Source organism: Patella vulgata, chromosome 5, assembly GCF_932274485.2.
Source record: "Patella vulgata chromosome 5, xgPatVulg1.2, whole genome shotgun sequence".
Lineage (NCBI taxonomy): Eukaryota > Metazoa > Mollusca > Gastropoda > Patellidae > Patella > Patella vulgata.
This window is the reverse complement of record NC_065883.2, coordinates 25,171,915-25,193,851: the sequence shown is the minus strand read 5'-3', so window position 1 is coordinate 25,193,851 and position 21,937 is coordinate 25,171,915. Positions and strand designations below refer to the sequence as shown.

The following is a 21,937-nucleotide window of genomic DNA, read 5'->3' as shown; positions in this document are numbered from 1 at the left end:
CAAGAGAGACCTGAGAGAGAGCCTTAGAGAGAGCCTATATATTTAAAAGAGTAAATTTCTTTCAGAAAAGGCCTCAGATGCAAGGATATAGACTTCAAACTTCCAAATTTTTTGAGGGGGGGGGGCACCCCATACGCCCGAGGCTCTCAGGTCAGTCACCCATTAGAAAACTTGATCCCTACACTCCTGCTTGCAGTCGAATAACTTTTGGTTTTTCATTGCATCTCATTATATTATGTACTTACATTTATCATAAATTTTTTCATGCCTGTTTCCGTTATCATTTCACAACCACATTCTTCTTTTTTGACACATTTAGTTCCTTTCCTGTAGTAGTCCCCTTCACATACACACATGTCTCTGGGAGTACCACTACATGTTGTCTGTACGTTATGCATGTCTCCACATCTCTTATCACATTTAGCTAGATACATGACTTGCTCATTGGGTTCATCGCAATCCAATTCTATTCAAAAAAAAAAAGTAAATAGCAATTAATACAGGTACATTCTATTCGAAAAAAAAAAGTAAATAGCAATTAATACAGGTACATTCCCAAAATACAATAGGCCTACAGGTGAGTATGAATGCCTGTAGCATAAGACCTTTTTGGTGTTTCATTGATTAATTCAATTAGACAAACATTTCCCAAAATCACCATAAAAAGGCATTTTAAGATACAAACAAAGTTTTGATATGAACAAAGTTTTGTTTAAATGTATGTGTCGAATATGCCTACATTTGTCCAGTGAAAGTGCCCTGTACCACTCTTATTGGGCACAACAACTTCATTTGAACAAATTGAAATAAAAACATCCCTTACAATATTCCAAATCTCAAAGTACATATTATGGAGATTTGATTCATTGACAATGATTCATTGGCTAATGAAGACGGGCATACGTCTTACAGTGTGCTATGAGTGAAATTTTGCCCGGGCAGCGGCGCTACGGCCTACTCTTATATCGAATTCCAACTGCCAGGGATCTTTTACGTGCACGCCAATGCGTACATGGGACCTCAGTTTTTCGTCCCATCCGAACAACTAGACAGCTGTCCTTGTCAGGCCCTACCTCCTGCATCACTGACAAGGGGAAACCACACCGGAGAATCTGGATGAACTTTCTCGGCCAATGCAGGGATCGAAGATTTATTCACAAATAAAGATGGAAATTACATATAGGATTGATTAAATTCATACTCAATTTTAATACTGCCCTTGCCAACACCAGGAGCAAACCCTTATAATAGATATTACTAGCACTCAAAATAAGATTAATGAACTTTTCTATTATATACTCTTCAAAAATGTAAGTGATATTGAAATGCAAATACCTATGCAGGTTGTGATATGATAAATAGTCATGGACACTTGACATGCTTTGAGAGTAGGTTCACAGATGAAGAACTTATTGCCCCAACAGAACCAATAGCGCCATACACGTGGGAGGGGTTCATTGTCAAATTTGACACTTCAAGGAAGGGTTGATGAAAACTGCTACTTGCTGGTTTATCTAACCATGTTTGCTTTCCTATCGGTTCTTGCATAAGATTTACTGTTTAGCATATCTTTGCTTTAGTGTGTTACATTTAATTTGATCGGGAGACGTGTTCGTCGACGACAACGTCAACGTCAACCGACAACACTGCAAGAACTGGTCGTGGCACTGCAAGAGGAGTGGGTCAGATTGCCCCAAATCGTGATTGGACAGTTGATTAATAGCATGCCAGGACGAATTGCTGAATGTCTGAGGATTGGTAGAGCAATCACTCATTATTAAGACAAAAATCAAAAACGTCCATTCTCACTTTTGATGGTGTATCTCTTTGCGAGTGAAATGGGGCCGTCAGATAAGCCGCCCATATGAACTGTTTGTGTTCATGTGTAGGCAATTGGCCTGTTATTAACATACACTGGTTACCTCTAATAAAAACAGCAATGCATTTCCGCAGTTTTGTATTGTTTCTGAATATCCCCTACTTTTTTTGAAGAGTATATTTAGCTGCGTTTTTGGTTACTAAAATATATCAAAATTTAAGTTTCAGTGTTTGAAGAATTATTGTTTCTGAATATCCCCTACTTTTTTTTGAAGAGTATATTTAGCTGCGTTTTTGGTTACAAAAATATATCAAAATTTAAGTTTCAGTGTTTGAAGAATTACTTAAACATTACAAAATAATTTAGAAACGCATAGGATAGTGATATAATCAAACGAAATCACCCATTTGACATAACCAGAAAATGCATAATGGCAGACATCTTGGATATTTTGATTTCGTCAAAGATGCAAGAGACGCATCATTCAGATACAGAATCTGTACACATTAGAGATACATAATCCATCAGAAAATGTGCACGTCAAGGCTTAATTCTTGGTTTGGCTGCCAGACTAAACCAATCATTGATCATGATTCTCTAAATCTCTTTGTTTATTTTATTTGTTTATGTACTTTTTGTTTTGAGTATGAAAAAAAAATCTACATACTACAGAAATCATCAGTTCGCCATTCCTTGGTTTCACCGGTTTTCAAATACAATTGTATAGATAAATCTACCATCTTTGAGCAAACAATTTTTTTTCGTTCTTCATCATTCCCACTTTCTTCTTGACAGACATCAAATACACAATTGTCCACGAGCTCTGATATTTTCAAATCTTTAATTTTTTCTTCATATTCTGATACATATTCATTGTACAGAACTTTTAGTTGACCACAGAAATCTTCACTACCAAGTTTTTCTTCTGTCTCGGGACTACAATCTGTTACAGTTGGTACTGATTTACTACATCTGAAAGTATAAATCTTCATATTTGAAGAAGATTACGAATAAAGACTGACTAGAGACCTAATTGCCCATCAGATAATTATAAGCGCAAATTGAAGAATTAGTTAAGACAATGCCTTTAATTTTAAAATCTTTTAATCATTGTAATTTCCTTTAATAAATGTAAGATTACCGATAAGGTTAAATATACATTATGCAAGAGCTAAATTTGCCTATTACACAGTTCTTTCCTCAGACCTGAAATGTTATCTAAATTATTAATTAGACATTAATTAACTTATCCAGACCACAATCAACTTTCGATGCCATTGCTAGCCTGCAATATTTACTGAATTTGAATACATTTTGTGATGGATAATTAAACATAAAAAAGGATAATCAAGACTTTGTTTTTTATCGTACAGCCTTTAGTAATCATGATGAAGGCTTGGCCCAAAATTCAATCGCTACTATCTCAGTTCAGTGTGGAGCAATTTGACTGATATTTTCAGCATATTCTCTTTACGTTATCTATTTTTTAACTATTATAGCGAGAACTGTCCGCTCTTCATCTAATCTCCCATAATTCCCTTTTAATAATTTTCAATTAAGATTCAGACCTATCATGTTCCAAAACATCGGCAAATCAAATTGCCTATCTCTGCTCAGCTTCAGCAGAAAATATTCATCAAACTTAGTCAAGACACCTACAGAAAGTTGGAACATTCTAGCTCAATTAGAAGAAAAGTGCGATAGACGGACACACAGACTTCAAAATGTAGGGGACAAAACAGGACTGGGGTAATTGTAATGGGTAATGGCAATGGAATGTAATCATTACATTTTTTAAGTAATGGCCATGTAATGAGTAATGGAAGATTACATTTTATGGTGCATATAAATATTTCCAATATGACAAGCCTCAAATTTTATAGCACCAAAGAAGGAATTAAGTGTATCTGACACAAATCCAATTCATTATAATTTCAAAAAAAAAGATCTAAATCAATTTTAACAAATTATAAGAAGAATAAGAATGCATTAAACATTTTCTTTTATTACTTTTTATGTAGGACCCTTTTTAAGACATGTAACATAAAAAAGGATTATACAATATATTATAGACAAATTACATGGATTGATTAAAAACTTTAAAAATTACTTATAAGAAAATACAGTTAATTAACTATACTCTTGATTCACTTTTCAAGTCATGCAGTGAAAATGTCAGTTTTTGTCACCACTGCCGTCACTATAAAATTTGCCTTGATGTTATAATTGCTAGAAATAACAATTCATAAACAAATATCTATTAAGTGAATCAAGGATTATTTTGACTTTGATTTTGTAGGCGCTTCATGGCAGAAAAAAAAGGTTGTCTTTTTAATTTCTCTGAAAAATGTTTTTTATTTATATAGTCATAAAGTGACGGGTAATGCTATTTAATCACTTTCAAGGTAATTAATTACATTGCTAAACATGAGAAAGTAATTGTAATGATTACATTTAAAACGTAACTAGTAAATGGTGCTATAATACATAAAGCTATTTACATATCTATAAGCAAATTGGGGTGATCTTAAGGAACAACAGTTGCATGTATTGCGTTCACAAGGTTTTTGGAAAAGGGAACATAAATAATTCTGGTATGGTAGGCCGCAAGATGCTGAGCATTGATAGAGTTCGTCCTCTCATGACCAAAATGCTTCAGTCCAAATTTGAAAAAGATCTCTCAAAAAAATAGCCTCTAGCTTTTAAAAGGTTTTTGGTAGAAAAGGGTAACTTCAGAACAGAAGCCTGAGAAACTTGATTATCTATAGGGTTACGACAACAATGATAGGTATCATACTCACATGTTCGCAATTCTGGCGATACTAGACCTATATTTTAAGTTTTAGCTAAATTTGACGAAAATTGTGTTCTCCACAAACTGTGTATACATTTCATATTTTGCATAATAGGCAGGAGTCATAACACCAGAAGCTGTGTCCGAAGCGCACCTAAATGATGGTTTCAATGTACAGTGGGGCTTATGTTGACCTTACAAGTAACAACTAAGGGCAGCTGGCCAGGTCAACTGGCTTCAACCGAATGCAGCTGGAAAAGGTTGATATGAGTGCCTCCTACAACTCCAAGCAAATAGTTCCAGTCCGTTAAAGTCAGTTGCCCATGCTTAACTTTTGGAAACTTGCTTCTACTAGCAACAACTAGTTGCCATCAAAATGAGCACTCTTATAACTCATGTCAACTCATTTCCATGGAAATTTTATAATGTTATAAGTGACATGTGCCATGTGACTTTATAAATAGAAAAAACGGAAACCAAATGAAGGCACCCCCTTTTAAAATGTTGTTGATGTCCAAAATAATGTAGTAAGAACATGTGGCAAGAACAACTATGCCTTGCGTTTGGGGTGTATCTGCTAATTAGGTATTCGCCATTTTGTTGATCACATGATAAAGAAATTAACAGTCACAGTTAAGTGTAATCACTATCAGTTTCGGGTCAACATAAACACTCCGATTTCAGTTGCTCCCCTCAGTTGCTGATTTAATCGACATAAGCATGATTGCAACTGGTTGAAACCAGTAGATCCCATTTGCAAAGTCGGCATAAGCCCCGTTTAAGGGTGTATTTATATCAGTACTTACCCAGCATTTTCATCATCATCGACTTGCCAATCATTGCCATATTCACTGGCAGAGGATAGCTCCCATCGTGATTTTCTATTCTGTCTGTATGTTGGGGTGAAAAAAGAGCCAGCCCTCAATTTATATGCCTGTTCTTTTGATACACCAATATTTCCACAGATACCACACATGAGGCCGTCGTAGCCACTCGGTGTATCAATATATATCTTAGATCGGCCGTCAAACATGACCGACAAAGCATATGGAGTTGTAACTCTAGTTTCTTTACCACTGACTTCTGCTACGAAATATTTTGTCTCCTTTTTGTTTTCCACATCAACCTTGTTCACCTGGAAGAAAATAGCAAAAGATATATTTAAAACAGATCCATTAAACACCATACACAACTTAAAATAGTCTTATAAAGATCTGATCAAAAAGTATTCAAATGGTATGCTATTCTGTTTCAATCCCAGGTGTTTATGTAATAAACTATAAAACTATAAACTATTCATTTGATATAGTGCTAATTTTGATAATAATCTTCAATAGCGCTGTACATAATGCACTACATGATCAGAAATTGGTGAAGAGGTGAGTCTTGAGGGCTTGCTTGAACTTTTGCACATTTTCAGATTTCTTAATGTCGTTCGGCACCGCATTCCACCATGTTGCTCCAATGACATTAAAGGCACGACTGGCAAACGTTTTTCGCTTCACCAATGGCACTTTGAGTCTCATGTATTGGGCCTTTTGTGTTCATTGGTTTTTAAGAGTGTCCTTATATACATTGGTGAACAACCATTAAGACTCTTCCAAATCAGCGTCAGGACTTTGTGCTGTAATCGCATGGATACAAGCAAGCACGTTACAACATCAGATCTATCACAGAGTCTAGTGGTGTGGTTTTCAATCCCCATGATATATCCTCAGCTTTCCTCCCAATGATAAAGATTAACCATATTTTAGTCCCGAAATGGCCTTCTTTGTGTCAAGTGAACATTAAACCCCAAATCTCTCTCTTTCTCTCTCTCTCGTTTCAATCAAAAAGAATTTTACATGACTGAAATTTAATTTGTTGTACACAAGAAGCATTATGTTCAATTCCCAAGTCAGTTTCAATTTAGTATTATGAAATGCCAAACATATTGCAATGAACATTCAAATGTTGTGAAAAAAAACCTCATACTTAGAATTTTATCATGCCGAATGAATCCAATTTCCTTAAATCAAAACTTTAAAATGCGATTATACTGGATGCAGTACTATTATTAATTAATACAGTTGATATGTGCTGAAATTGTTCAGTTTGTGTTAAAGGCATGAAACTTAGCAGACTTGTATGGTTTTAGGTGCTGATCATATTAAGATTTTGAAGGGGGGGTGGATGTCCGAATGGCTGGCACTGTCTGCCATTGAGTCAACTAGCGTGGTTTCAAATCCCCAGTTGTACTTGACAAGGAGTAGGGTCACCTGTCCAACCTCGTGGGTTTTCTCTGGGTCCTCTGGTTTCCTCCCACTGCTATAGACCCTCTACACGCAAGCGAATTATAGAAATAAAATTGAACCATGTGTTAGTCCCGAAATGACCTAGTTTGTGTCGAGTGGATGTTAAACCCCATCTCTCTCCCTCTCTCTCTCTCACATTAAGATTTTGGGTCACTTCTGGAAACAGCTTGATAACCTAATGATGACATCACAACGAGTCAGAATTTTAGCTGAATATTTATTAATACAGTAGAGTTTAAGACCTTCCTGCTACAGAATTTTCAGGTTTCTGGGCATTGCTTTTGTTTGCTCAGTACATTTTATCTAAGAATTTTTAGCATTTTCCAAAATTTTATCCGGATTATTGCCCTTATTATTGTTTAATTTTTTTAACGTTATAGCTTATGACGTCAACTGGCAGACCATCACAATTCAGGAGGTGACCCCGGCCCCTTCTGCACCAACTGGGTTAATGAAGACGACATTCACCATACAGTGTGCTATGAGGGAAATTTTGCCTGGATAGTGGCACTACAACCTACACTTTCGAATTCCAACAGTCATGGGTTCTTTTACATTCATGCCAATGCGTACACAGGAACTCGTTTTTCATCCCATCAGATCGACAAGACACTGTTCCTTCATTCTGCACTACCCACAAGTGGAAAATCCTGAGGCTCTTTCTAGGTCAACACTTCGACCAAACCCAAGACCCTACTCCTGGTCACATACAATCGAAACCATGCTACTCGACTCAATGGCAGACTTTCTGATCTAACCCGCACACATTAACCATTCAGCCACCCAACCTCCCTAACATATGATGCTAAAATATTTAAGTATAAGTAATATACCTGTAGTTTTCCATTTCGAGCTAGTCTGATTGTGTCAAACGTAGAATCAAAGTTGTCCTTCTCATGGTAGATTGTAACATCACAATAATCGGTGCATGTGACATCTTTTCCCGGTTTGCCACACTTTCTATTCTTACATTCTACTTTAAACAGATCTAAATTCTTCAATTTGTCATTGTTTGTTTTGCAGACACCGGAGATGAGGTATTTGCATTTTCCGAAGAAATCCAGCATGTCCCCAGCATATGTTCTGCAATGAGGATCACCAGTACAGGAGCACAGATTTCCACCTATATTTAAAAAAAAAAAAAAAAATTTAACCATGTGACTGAACAAAATCAAATTTTTGTTTAAATTATCAACTTGTAAATGTAAGCTTACACTTTGAAAAAATGAAATGAAATGAAATGGGGTTTAACGTCCTACTGTTCTGCTCCTAACCTGGGCTAATGAAGACGGGCATACGCCATACAGTGAGCTATGAGGGAAATTTTGCCCGGACAGCGGCACTACGGCCTACTCTTATATCGAATTCCAACTGCCAAGGGATCTTTTACGTGCACGCCAATGTGTACACGGGACCTCGGTTTTTCGTCCCATCTGAACGACTAGACAGCTTTCCTTGTCAGCCCCTCCGTCCTGCATCACTGACAAGGGAAAACCACGCCGGAAAATCTGGATGAACTTTCTCGGCCAATGCAGGGATCGAACACCCGACCTCCAGGCTAGCGAGCTAGCGTCTTACCCACTTAGCCACGTGATCCCCAGCTTACACTTTGAATATACTAGTTAATTAAACTACCATGAGTAACAAGCAACAACCATAATTAATCAATAAGCATCTTTTTTTCAACTGAACAAACAATACATTTTTTTTAAAAATCTGACAATAATTAATTGTAACCTTAAGAGTTTAAGACGGTTTCATATATCTAGACAAGTAATTCAGGGAGTAATTGCCAAAAACCTTTCAAAATCAATCATCCGATTCATTTAAAAAATTCATTGCAGACCCTAGAGTGTTAAATAACAAAGTTTATGTAAATGAAGGCTAACAACTTTGGAAGCAATTTTTCTTAATATATTTTTAAACAATTTTTAATCAATTGACGTTTTCTGGTAATTTTGTCTCTAAACTGTAAAGAAAGCATTAGGAGACTGAGTAACTGGAAGTGATTGCCCTTGAATAACTTATTACAATTTTCAGAAGATCAGCGGTTACCTTTGGGACCTTTTACAAACTTATTAGACATACTGATTACAGATTAAAATTACCCATAGCAAGATTTTCACCATCCTTATTAACGTTACTCTGAAATTGGTCTGTCTGAATACTAAAAATTTCATACTCTGAAATTGGTCTGTCTGAATACTAACAATTTATACTCTGAATACTAACAATATCATACTCTGAAATTCGTCTGAATACTAACAATTTCATATTCTGAAATTCATCTGTCCGAATACTAACAATTTCATACAGCATTTTACCATTTTGTGAACTGACCACCTTTTTTTCCCCCACAGACTCATCCGACTTCTGGACCCCGAAGACAAAAACTCCCAGACACCATTAAGTTGGGAAACACTGCTCTAGTTTGTTACTTACTGACACATTGCTTAAGCTTGGAATTCCAATCTGCTCCAACTGGACATTTACAGAGGTAATGACCAAAAGTGTCTACACATTTCTGGCCACCGGGACAAGCATTAGATCCTGCTACATCGCATTCATTGACATCTGTTAAATACATAGAATCAAATACATATAGTATATAACCTACAACAATTACAGGGGTTGGGAGTCCAAACTGGTTTCTTCTCACAGCTAAGGACCCCTACACGCAACCAAATTATTAAAATAATACTGAACCATATCTAGTACCGAAATGACCTAGTTTATGTCAATCTGATGCTACCCCCCCCCCCCCCCTACTCTGTTGAATTGAAGACATCACAGTAAACATGTAAATTTGTAAATTAAAGGCAAACACTTGCCACTTCTGATGGTGCATGTTGAAATTATTTCATACTTGATAATGAATATAATATTACAAAATCTGCAGTTCTCTATCCATATCTCAAAATGTAATTTTTTTTTTTGTAACTATTTTAATGCTAAGAAGTTTTTCTGGCATGTTTGGGCTTTAAACTTTTGCTAAGATTCAAGTCCAATGCTTTTCATTTGTTTGAATTATTAAACATGCATTATGTAAGAACTAAATCTGCCTAATGCAGATCTTTTGTTTGTCTTCCAGTGTTTTTTTTTCTTAAAATAAATGGATAATCGAGACTTTGTTTATTATCGTAACAACGGTAGCGAAGACAATCGGTATTACACTATTCTTAAATGGCCATAACTTTGCTCAGAATGAAGTAATTTTGAACATATTCCTTTTTTATTACCTATATTTTAACAATCATAGCGAGAACTGTCAGCTCTTTATCAAAATCTTACATAATGTATGTTTCAATATTGACAAAATCCAGATGTATATTTTATTTTTACAAAAGTTGTAATTTCTTACCCTCAGGACATTCGAATTTCACCTTATAGTTCTTACAGGTTGGACCATTGCAAATAAATTTATTTTTGGTAACTTCTATGCGATCTCCATCTCTTTCCTGTGGCTCATAGGTTATTTTAAATGGTTTCAAACACACAGGTTTCTGAAATTAAAGTGATATGTTAAAACATTACTTATCTCAAACAACTGTTGAGTTTATATAGAAGTAGAGGCTCCTTTTAACTTCAACTTATTTCCTTTAGTTTCGAGGGCATTATGTGGTATTCCTTGTTGGTTTACAGTGTGGTACATCACAGATATAGTGCATATAGTTGTCGTCATAGTAACATATATATAGTGCCTCACATATACTATAAAATATGGTCTTCTTTTTAATTTTGTGGGGTAAATATACGGTAGTGTTGCCAAGCAATATACTCACAAACGGCAGTTTGAAGTGGGATATGGACTAAGACTAGTAATTATTTCCCCTTATTTCATGATGGACGAATGTAGTGCGAGTTATAAATAGACAATTTTTCCCTTAATTTTTTTCTCCCCTCTTCCTGCATTTTTGGGTTGACTTTTTGGTCTAGAATTGGAGAAAAGGGATCAAATTTGCAATTTCATAGCAGTTTTGGGTAACACTGATGATATTACAGCGGAGGGATAGGGGGTGTAAAGTGTCTTTCTGCAGAGCAATCATTGTGTCGGAAGTGAGATTTTCTCCCCTGTCAACATCAAATCCCCATAGCAAAAAATCTAAATGGTCAACCCCCTCCAAATTTATGATGAGGATATTGCCAAATGTGGTCCCCATTGTGCCTATAAAGATTGAAACCAACGGAATTTTGAGCAAATAGCTACAGTCTGTGATGTTACAGCCATTTAACATTGAAGTCAATGGGCAAATAATTGCTAGTCTGAGTCCATATTAGTATTTTTAGGGTCAGGGCAATTACTTCCCATAAAATCAGTGTGAATTTTTAGAGCAGGGGTGTAAATTATGTAGCTGCCCAAGGGTTTAAATGTGACGTTTGGCTTTGTTTTTGGAATTCAGTAAAGTTCAGTGACGTATGGCTTTGTTTTTAGAATTTTTGTATATCTTTGACCCACTTGATGTAAAACTTTAGTTCACATGGCCCCTGAATCGAAATGAGTTTGACACCCCTGGTTTAGAGGATTTCATTAGGACCGGCAGAACAATTCCAACATTTGGGAAGAAACAATGTCAAAAACTCTAGAGTATTTACAAGGTTTGGCTGACAAGGGAAATATCTGTGTTAAAGTAGCTAAGTCTCTAACTCAATATCATCCAAAGTCTTACACGTTGAAAACACAAATTATTTGTTAATTTAAATCAACATTGATGTTTTTATCTTACCGGGTAAAGGTAGGCTTCTGATATCCAATATTTAAGACAAAATATACCTACATTTTACCATTGGTACACGAATCGTGTACCATAGTGCATTTCATTGTCATTTGTAACAAGTGACCAGAAAAAGCGAGGCTAGACATATTCCACAACTCTTGTCATACGGCGACGCCATAACTTATCTGGAGAGCATGCGCAATAAACTGGAATAACCAGGCGCTAGAAATTTCTATTCGGTCGAGACTCATGCTGTATTTCGCTGGACCTAACTGATTTGAAATTTGAGTCAAAACAGAAACAATTGAATGTAAATCAGTTCATATACAATCAGATTACATTATTACATGCGTTGCAACCCATTTGCGCCAATTTCTAGGTCCTAAATATTTAGCTCCTTTAAGAATCGTTACATGACTCTGCATTTCAATTAGGGTTCATCGTTAAATCTAACTGAACAATACAAACAAATGAGAAGATGCTGTAATGAAAATTTGCCATATAAAAAGGATTTTTGGCTGTCAAGTTTGGTATGAAGACAAGGTTTCCGACAAGATTGCAGGACAATGAATATTGCTAGGGTTTGTCCATGACCACAATGCTTTACACCAAATTTTATAAGAATCTGTTAAAAACTATAGCCTCTAAACAGTTACAAAATGGGCCCAGCCATCAATATGATGCAGATATTTAAATACTCTTTCTAGGCCATACACATCAGCACATTCAAGCAGTTCAGCAAATACCCAAGTAGAATGCTTTGTTTTTGGTGGGTTTTTGATAATTAGATAAGTCTATAAATGTAGAGTTGTTATTCATTATTGATCATTGCTTGATAAAGATACCTGTAAGAGTATTGAAACGTTGCATGTAATAAACCAAGAAGTAGTAAATCCATAAAGTTGTGTTATTATGAAGTCTATGGTTATTTTATATAGTTAATTACACAACTGATTTTCATGTTGAAGGTGATAATGTCTCTTTAAGTGTTAGACAAGCACTCATTACCGCTATATATAGTAGTGAAATGAAATGGGGTTTAACGTCCTACTGTTCTGCTCTGAACTGGGCTGATGAAGACAGGCATATGCCATTCACTGTAGTATGAGGGAAATTTTGCCCAGATAGCAGCACTACAGCCTACTCTTATATCGAATTGCAACTGTTAAGGGAACTTTTACGTGCACGCCAATGTGTACACGGGACCTCAATTTTTTGTCACATCCGAATAACAAAACAGCTGTCCTTGTCAGGCCCTTCGTCCTGTATCACTGACAAGGGGGAACCAGGCTGGAAAATCTGGATGAACTTTCTCAGCCAATGCAGGGATTGAACACACCCTCCAGGCTAGCGAGCCAGCGTCTTACCTACTTAGCCACCGTGATCCCCCTATATATATAGTAAGTTTACTTACCAATCTGATGATGGCCTGTTTAACAGTTAATTCGTATTTGTTTCTTCCACGCTTTATAGGTTTACCTCCATCAACCAATACCTTCTTTCGCTTCTGAACTTCAAGAGGATCTATAAAAGATTATTTCAAATAAAAAAAAATCCAAAGTTTGAAATAAAAAAAAAAAATTTGGGGGGGAAAAATTGAAAATTATCTCTTTAAAGGGTGATTAGGAGTAGCAGAGCCTTGTTCTAGTACCATAAATATATTCTAATCTCAATTACCATTACCTAAAACATTTGTGGGACCTTGATTGTCCATATGGAACATTCCCGGTCAATGGCAATACAATCAAGCGACACAAGAACAGATGTAGTGTGAGCAAAATTGTAAAGTTATCAAATGTTTCCACTATGTATAATGGTGGAGATAGCATCAGATCAAGTTGGTGCATGCCTTGTTGCCAGGGCTGGATTAAGACCTTTACGGGTCCTAAGCACTTTAAAGATCTTGTTGTCCGCATATTATTTAAGTCAAAAAAGCAGCGTAACTTTTGTATATTTATATGTCAGGCTCAAAACTAACACTGTATATGAGAAGGTACATGTATCTATTTGAATATGCTGAATTATTGAAATCTACGATTTAAAACCTTAAATAACAAAGTAAGTGGAATTCAATCAAATTTACAAGGAGTTACTTACCATATTCACACAATGGATATTTCAAATGATGGCAATGTGCGTTGATCTTAACACTGAATTTACCTGGAAGACGATTGCCAAATCCTGTCAAAAACAAAAATAAATATTAGTTTTATTTTAATTTTTTTTTTTTTTTTTTTCTATTTCCAAAAAAAAAAGTAACTGAACAGTTAACAAGCCAACAGTAAAACTGATGTTCCCTGCCTCAATCCCAAAATAAATAGATGTCACATATTAATGGTCTGAAATGCATGAATATCAAAGGGACTGAGATCTTTGGGATATAAAGATATATTTTAAGGTTCAGCAAAATCGGGCAAAAATTGTATTACCTGTACACAATTTGCGTACAAGGGGTGGTCATTTTGTCTGGCAGTTTCGGTCTGATTTTCACTAATTTCGAACTCAACCGTCATTAGCTTGTAACAGTGATACATTTAATTTAAATGTTTTTTAAAATCAGATAAAAATTGTGACATCTAGAGTGTAACGGTGATACATTTAAATGTTTTTCAAAATCGGATAAAAATTGTGACCTCTACAGTGTCAACAGGCTAAAAACGTGATTTTCGTAGAATCAGGGGCCATAATCCAGGAAGTTACAGTTCGATATGCGCAAATATCAACAGGAACCAGTTTCTTTGGATTATAAACATACAAATTGTGGACGGAAGTTCGTATGGACAGACAGGGGCGATGGCATAATACGTCCACATGAAAATGTGGGCGTATAATAAAAATGCATGATCAAACTTTGTCAAGGTATAGATGTAGGCAAATTATACATCAAGTTTCATCACTTTCACCCAATTAGAATCAAAGCTATCATGTCTCAAAGCCTAACTCAATGAAATAACTTATCTCGAATTAACCTTAGCAGATAGACCTCATCATCAAACTCAGCCGTCATTAGGGTGTAACAGTGATACATTTAATTTAAATGTTTTTTAAAATCGGATAACACTCATTATCAAAATTGAATGGTCAGCTTTAAACTGGACAGAAGTACAAATTAAACGAATTTTGGTGATTTTAAACGATTTTTATGAATTTTTAAACAAAGATTTGATATTAAACGATTGTGAAAAAAATTAGTGCTAGATACACAAGATTAAACGATACATGGGTTACAGTGTTAATAAATACCTAAACCAAGTTGGAACATTCTAGCTCGATTAGAAGCAGAGTTATTGCGCCACAACAAGTGTGATAGACAGATGAACCCATTATTAAATATCAAACTCATGACCAAATTATTAAAGACTAAAAAGACATGTTTGGATCCTTAAAATATATTTTTTTTTTAATTATCAGAAACAGTTTATAAGGTTTGTTTTATTTTATCTTTTAAATATCTTTATCTATACAATTTATTAACACCATGCAATTAGATAGGCCCCTTCATCTTACAACTGTAAATAGGATATATAATTTTTAAAATCATTGGCTGATAAATGTAGTCTGAAGAGTGCTCACAAGAACTTAAGGCTTGGCAATATATGGTTACATTTCAATGTCAGTGTATATAAATGACTAATATTAGATTACCTGCAGTTGCCCTTGATCCCCTTGACCTATTTCTGGATCTGCGTCCTTTTCTTTTGTTTCTCCTTGATCTTCCTGCCTTGTTTCGGTTTCTCCTTGATCTGCCTGCCTTGTTTCGGTTTCTCCTTGATCTGCCTGCCTTGTTTCGGTTTCTCCTTGATCTGCCTGCCTTGTTTCGGTTTCTCCTTGATCTGCCTGCCTTGTTTCGGTTTCTCCTTGATCTGCCTGCCTTGTTTCGGTTTCTCCTTGATCTGCCTGCCTTGTTTCGGTTTTTCCTTGATCTGCCTGCCTTGCTTCCCTTTCTCCTTGATCTGCCTGCCTTGCTTCCCTTTCTCCTTGATCTGCCTGCCTTGCTTCCCTTTCTCCTTGATCTGCCTGCCTTGTTTCGGTTTCTCCTTGATCTGCCTGCCTTGCTTCCCTTTCTCCTTGATCCGCCTGCCTTGTTTCTGTTTCTCCTTGATCTGCCTGCCTTGTTTCTGTTTCTCCTTGATCTGCCTGCCTTGTTTCTGTTTCTCCTTGATCTGCCTGCCTTGTTTTGGTTTCTCTTTGATCTGCCTGCCTTGTTTTGGTTTCTCCTTGATCTGCCTGCCTTGTTTCGGTTTCTCCCTGATCTGCCTGCCTTGTTTCGGTTTCTCCTTGATCTGCCTGCCTTGCTTCCCTTTCTCCTTGATCTGCCTGCCTTGTTTCGGTTTCTCCTTGATCTGCCTGCCTTGCTTCCCTTTCTCCTGGATCCACCTGCCTTGTTTCGGTTTCTCCTTGATCCGCCTACCTTGCTTCTGTTTCTCCTTGATCTGCCTGCCTTGTTTCGGTTTCTCCTTGATCTGCCTGCCTTGTTTCGGTTTCTCCTTGATCTGCCTGCCTTGCTTCCCTTTCTCCTTGATCCGCCTACCTTGCTTCCCTTTCTCCTGGATCCGCCTGCCTTGTTTCGGTTTCTCCTGGATCCGCCTGCCTTGTTTCGGTTTCTCCTTGATCTGCCTGCCTTGTTTCGGTTTTTCCTTGATCTGCCTGCCTTGCTTCCCTTTCTCCTTGATCTGCCTGCCTTGCTTCCCTTTCTCCTTGATCTGCCTGCCTTGTTTCTGTTTCTCCTTGATCTGCCTGCCTTGCTTCCCTTTCTCCTTGATCCGCCTGCCTTGTTTCTGTTTCTCCTTGATCTGCCTGCCTTGCTTCCCTTTCTCCTTGATCCGCCTACCTTGCTTCCGTTTCTCCTGGATCCGCCTGCCTTGTTTCGGTTTCTCCTTGATCTGCCTGCCTTGTTTCGGTTTTTCCTTGATCTACCTGCCTTGCTTCCCTTTCTCCTTGATCTGCCTGCCTTGTTTCGGTTTCTCCTTGATCTGCCTGCCTTGCTTCCCTTTCTCCTTGATCCGCCTGCCTTGTTTCTGTTTCTCCTTGATCTGCCTGCCTTGTTTCGGTTTCTCCTTGATCTGCCTGCCTTGTTTCGGTTTCTCCTTGATCTGCCTGCCTTGTTTCGGTTTCTCCTTGATCTGCCTGCCTTGTTTCGGTTTCTCCTTGATCTGCCTGCCTTGTTTCGGTTTCTCCTTGATCTGCCTGCCTTGTTTCGGTTTCTCCTTGATCTGCCTGCCTTGTTTCGGTTTCTCCTTGATCTGCCTGCCTTGTTTCGGTTTCTCCTTGACCTGCGTGCCTTGTTTCTGTTTCTCCTTGATCTGCGTGCCTTGTTTCTGTTTCTCCTTGATCGTCTCTTTGATCTTATCTTAAAGTTTTTATTGTATCTCTTGGCTGGCCTTCGCCCCTTTCCTCTGACTTTAAATTCACCATATACACAACCAACTCGATTAGATAACTCATCAAGATATTGTGGCACATCTAGTTGTGAGTATGGATTTGGATTAAATCTTGGATCCAATCTATTTGTATTACCACTCATCCAGAAAACTACAAGATACAAATGTTACTTTCAATATATGCACAGACATTATTATATAATTTGTTGGTGGCTAAAACTATATTATTTTTTTGTAGCTATTTCTGTTTAAATGTGTAACATTTTCATAGATATCATTTTTAATATTTTTATTTGTAACTTTCATGTAAGATTAAACAATATAGGTCTATATCCAAAATTAGTTTCTAATTTTCACCATTTCTGAGAAATAGGCAATTTCGCAATTTTCATTATTCGGATGAAGCTGAAAACGCTAGCTGCAGATCATAAATTAGAATTTTTATATGACATTATTTATGAATAGTCCCAAGACAGACGAAAAGTTCTGAAATCAGCTTGTGTTGGCAAACCTTTTATCTTTTCGTGCGTGTGATGGTGGGTGTGTGCATGTGTGTATATATATATATATAAATAGATAAAAAAAAATCCCCCAAAATCCAATTGCCCACAATGTTATAAAGAGATAAATGAAAACAGCAATGTTACGAATATAAATGCCTACACATTAAAATCTTATAATCTTTGCAGGAGCAGAGGTAGATCAGTAAATTACCAGGTTTGATCCCTGGTGTCGATCAAGAAAGTTGCTTAGGATTTTCCCTCATAGTACATAGCATGGAAATCTGATAGACACACAGATCCTATTTCGTTTCATTTTTTATAGTTCAAAATTGGGTTTTACTTGTCTTTACTACACTTTGATCTGGAAGAGTTGTTGTATAACCCGCACTCTGGATGACGTGAGGGATTAGCCAATGAAACGGTCTGCTATGATGAGTTTTTGGTGTGAGGTGCTTGGAACTGTAGGTAACCAACTAGAAACATCAACGCTGGTTGGTTAATCAAATGTCTGATGTCATAGGGTCAAAAGCCACTCTTAATACCCCCGACGCTATCTTCCACTACAAACCGTCAGATCCTCATGTAGTAGAGGCAATGGAAAGTATAAAAAACAAAACGAAATATAGATCTGCATTGTAATCAGATTGATAGCATGGCATGTCCCTGTCTTGATTAGCCTTATAAGACATTAAACCAGATATTATAATCATTACAATCTCCCTTTAAAAAATGTATGCAAGATGTAAAACTGAATAATTGTTCACAATATCTGCATTTTTTTTTTTTGGTATGATCTTAAATGATAGCTCTTTAGAAGAAGACTTTTTAAACTTGACCTTTATTTTATTCCTTCAAGAAGAGCTCTGCTCTGCAATCACAGAAATTCTCCATATGAAAAAGGAAACTGAGAAGGAAAAGCCATGCTGAAAAACTCCTGACGAACATTCTTGGCCAACATGTGGACCTTGTAGCATATGAGCTAGCGCCTTTATTCACTGAGCCACTGTGACTCCCAGAACAGATAGACAACAAAAGTTATGAAAACATGGGAATACAATTATGTTGTGCAACTGTGAGAGATAGAAAACATATGTGCATATTGTATGTGATCTAATAATAAAAAATATAGGTAGCCAGGCAATGAAACATAAGCCCACAGCAGCCAAGTCTTCTGAGCAGTCCAAAAGTTTTGTCGCGCTATGAATCTTTATAAGTACCCTATAACATCAAAGCATTCACAAGTTTCTTTAAAGTGATTAAGAGCCATAACTCTAGAACAGATTAATGAAAATTGTACAAATTTCTGAACAATGCATACAAATAATTTGAACAATGCATATAAATTTCAAGAACAAAATTTGTTCAAATTCAATAGGTTTCTGTGTTTCACTAAGACTTTACAAAGTGACAAAGGCCATAATTCTAGAAGTGAATAACAGAAATTGTTCAAAACAAATGGGCTTTTATGTTTCATTAATTTTAACAATGCATATAAATTTTGTAGTTGGTGTGTTCACATCTTCACTAATTTGAATACTGATATAAATTTCAAGTTGATCGGATGACAACTTTTGATGCTAGAGCAATCGCAGAATTTTACAAAGTGAGCAAGGTCTATTTAAATCCAAAGGTAATTAATTAGTATTTGTTTAAAATCAATAAACTTCTTCGTTTCACTAATTTGAAACTATGTATTGTAAATAAATTTAAAGCTGATCAGATAGATGACAACTTTTGATGCTAGAGATTACACATTGTGAACATGGACCATAACTCTAGAAATCACATTGATGTAAACTTACCTAAATTTCAAAAAGTTGCAATGATAAATGCAGTCTGTAGAGTGTTCACAAACAATGTGGACGACAGACAGAAGTATGAACACAACAGGGAAAGCGACAATATATATGACAACATTTCGATGTGGCATATAAAGATCATGATGTTGGTGCGGTGCATTATCATTATTAAATTGCAAAAGTATAAACGGGTGTGCTTTTTTGATGTGCTATCTCACCATAGCTACTGGAAACACCTCGACGTCTTCCTCTTTTCTTAGATTGCATCCTTAATTCTTTAGCTTTAAATCAAACATCATAGTCGTTTTTAACAAAAATCGAATTAGGGAACCTCATTTAGGTAGCATTCTAAACACATAATTTTAATAATTATTGGAATTCTTACATGTTCTCTATAAATCTTTTTATGGTCAACTTTTAGATATCAAGGTCTTGTTTCCAAAGATTACATTTTAGTGTAGATTTTGGCTTACAGTTTCAACTGTAGGACACAAAATATCTCAATACTAGCTTTATGTATAGACATAAAGTTGTCATGAATACAAACTAGTACCCCACCAAACAATTCAACAAATAAAATCCAGTGAATTCAACAATTATATAATCGCCTTAATCAAATAACTAACATTTTAAGTTTAGAATTAATGATCTGAATATGTTTTTCTTTTGCACCTTATTCTTAAGGGGAAAAAAATCTTCAAAACTTTTAATCATACCTCTTAAAGATCCTGACATTCTAGAAGCTAGTTCAGTTAAGAAGGTTTTATCTTCATCTGTATCATATCTAGCCAATCGACCGCCATCTATTTGTCCAGCACAAGCCACCGCAGCCTCATGCCAATTTGCTTTTCTGTGCAAAAGTTTGTAACATTTGCGTCCTTTCTTTAAAAAGCTATGAGCACATTTGATAGAACTATGATCTTCTTCACCTAAGAAAAATAAAAAATGCCTTCACTATACAAGTTTATAATAGTAATATTAATATGCAATAAAAATAATGAGAGTCTCAGTGAACTTAGTTGCAGGGTGGTCTTAACACATATATAGGCACACTTACTGAGAAGTTGTACGAAGGCCCCACAGACATAGGTTCCCGATACTATTCTATGTACATATTTTACACACTGATTTTGTTGGAAGTTCCAATACAGTAAATTGTAGTAATATGGATGGTGGGATTTGTGCTTAAGAACACATATGTATAATAATATTATGGCCTTGAATAATTATTCTCCATTGTCAGTATATTAGCTATGGTATGAGTTTATTTAAACGCAAATTAAATTGTTTATGAAATATTGTGAGAATAACAGGAAAAGGGGTTTAAGTTCAAGGATGTCTAAAAGCATGTGATCGGAAAGTTACTATTTTATATTTGGCATGAGTGACCAAACACATAATTCATTACATTATAATTAGCCAATAGAATAATTAATAGCTGTGAATCTGAGAATATATAATTAATAGAATGTGTGTTCCAGGTTAGACATCGGGCAAATCTAAGAGAGGTGAGATCGTTGAGGTTCAAGGGACACCATCTGGTTTCAGAATTCCCTGTTAAGTCGTAGGAGAGCCATATGATGTATTGGGATCCGTCAGTAAACTTGTTCTACGGAATGGTGGGGTCGGGGTCGAGAGTGGAGAATGACTTTGTTATAATCTATGCTTGTAACTATGTAACCTACATATAGCAGTGTTTAATATAAAATGTAGAAATAATATGTGGTATTGTTCTTCCTGTTAGTGATACTAATTGAGATGCAGTATATTCAATCACAATGTGAAATCGTCAATAATGTGGAATGTCAGAATGACATTTAGAGATGAGGTCCTAACCAGTTAAAGAATTGCAAATGGGACCAGAGACAATACTAGATGATCAAGGGCTGTTCCAAAATATATAGTAAGAAACGATGCATAGGTTATACGCCGGATGTGGCGATTGGTTTTAGGTGTTGTCAGCTCTCGATGTCTGCCAGACGACCCATGATGCTATAAAATATATATGTTAAATTCTACAAACCATTTACATTTTTATTCCTATTTAGTGGTGGGGGCACCAGTGTGAGAGAGAGAGAGAGAGAGAGAGAGAGAGAGTTTAATGTCCCCTTGACACAACGTAGGTCATTTCGGGACTAGCATATGGTTCAATTTTATCTCAATAATTCGCTTGCAAGTAGGGTTCTTTCCCAGTGGGAGGAAACCGGAGGAAACTGGAGGACCAGAGAAAACCCACGAGGTTGGACAGACGACCCTACTCCTTGTCACGTGCAAGACAGGAATCCAAACCACGCCAATTGACTCCTGGACAGATTTTATGATTTCACATGCACATGTTAAACCACCCAACCACACAAGAAGAACTTAAAGAAATCTCCTAATAGAATCTACAGTGAAAATCTGTACTTACATTTTTCATTTTTCATTACAAAGCCTGCTATACAAACACAGTTACCGCCTTCACACTTAGTATTTTCTCCACATGTTCTTGGTTCAAACATTAAACTTGTTGAACTACCATCTTTTGTAACTCGACAGTGATATGTCATCTTACAATCTGATGAATGGACAGGACGACCAACCTGCATACAAGATAAGAGGACCTTAATTAGAATTAGACATAATTTGCATA

General features: G+C 36.2%; 1 protein-coding gene across 1 annotated transcript in view; it reads right to left on the bottom strand.

The window, feature by feature from the left end:
• The window catches only part of LOC126821996 (uncharacterized), an 81,011-nt gene that overhangs the window by 39,033 nt on the left and 20,041 nt on the right, over nt 1-21,937 (bottom strand). Inside the window, exons 9-20 of the mRNA XM_056100958.1 lie at nt 21,716-21,887; nt 20,022-20,234; nt 19,524-19,586; nt 15,268-17,154; nt 13,720-13,803; nt 13,037-13,146; nt 10,269-10,410; nt 9,350-9,481; nt 7,741-8,030; nt 5,420-5,748; nt 2,487-2,791; nt 246-466 (exon numbers count right to left, since the gene is read on the bottom strand). Of these exons, the coding sequence (XP_055956933.1) occupies nt 246-466; nt 2,487-2,791; nt 5,420-5,748; nt 7,741-8,030; nt 9,350-9,481; nt 10,269-10,410; nt 13,037-13,146; nt 13,720-13,803; nt 15,268-17,154; nt 19,524-19,586; nt 20,022-20,234; nt 21,716-21,887 (3,948 nt within the window). The remainder of the gene's footprint in view (nt 1-245; nt 467-2,486; nt 2,792-5,419; nt 5,749-7,740; nt 8,031-9,349; nt 9,482-10,268; nt 10,411-13,036; nt 13,147-13,719; nt 13,804-15,267; nt 17,155-19,523; nt 19,587-20,021; nt 20,235-21,715; nt 21,888-21,937) is intronic.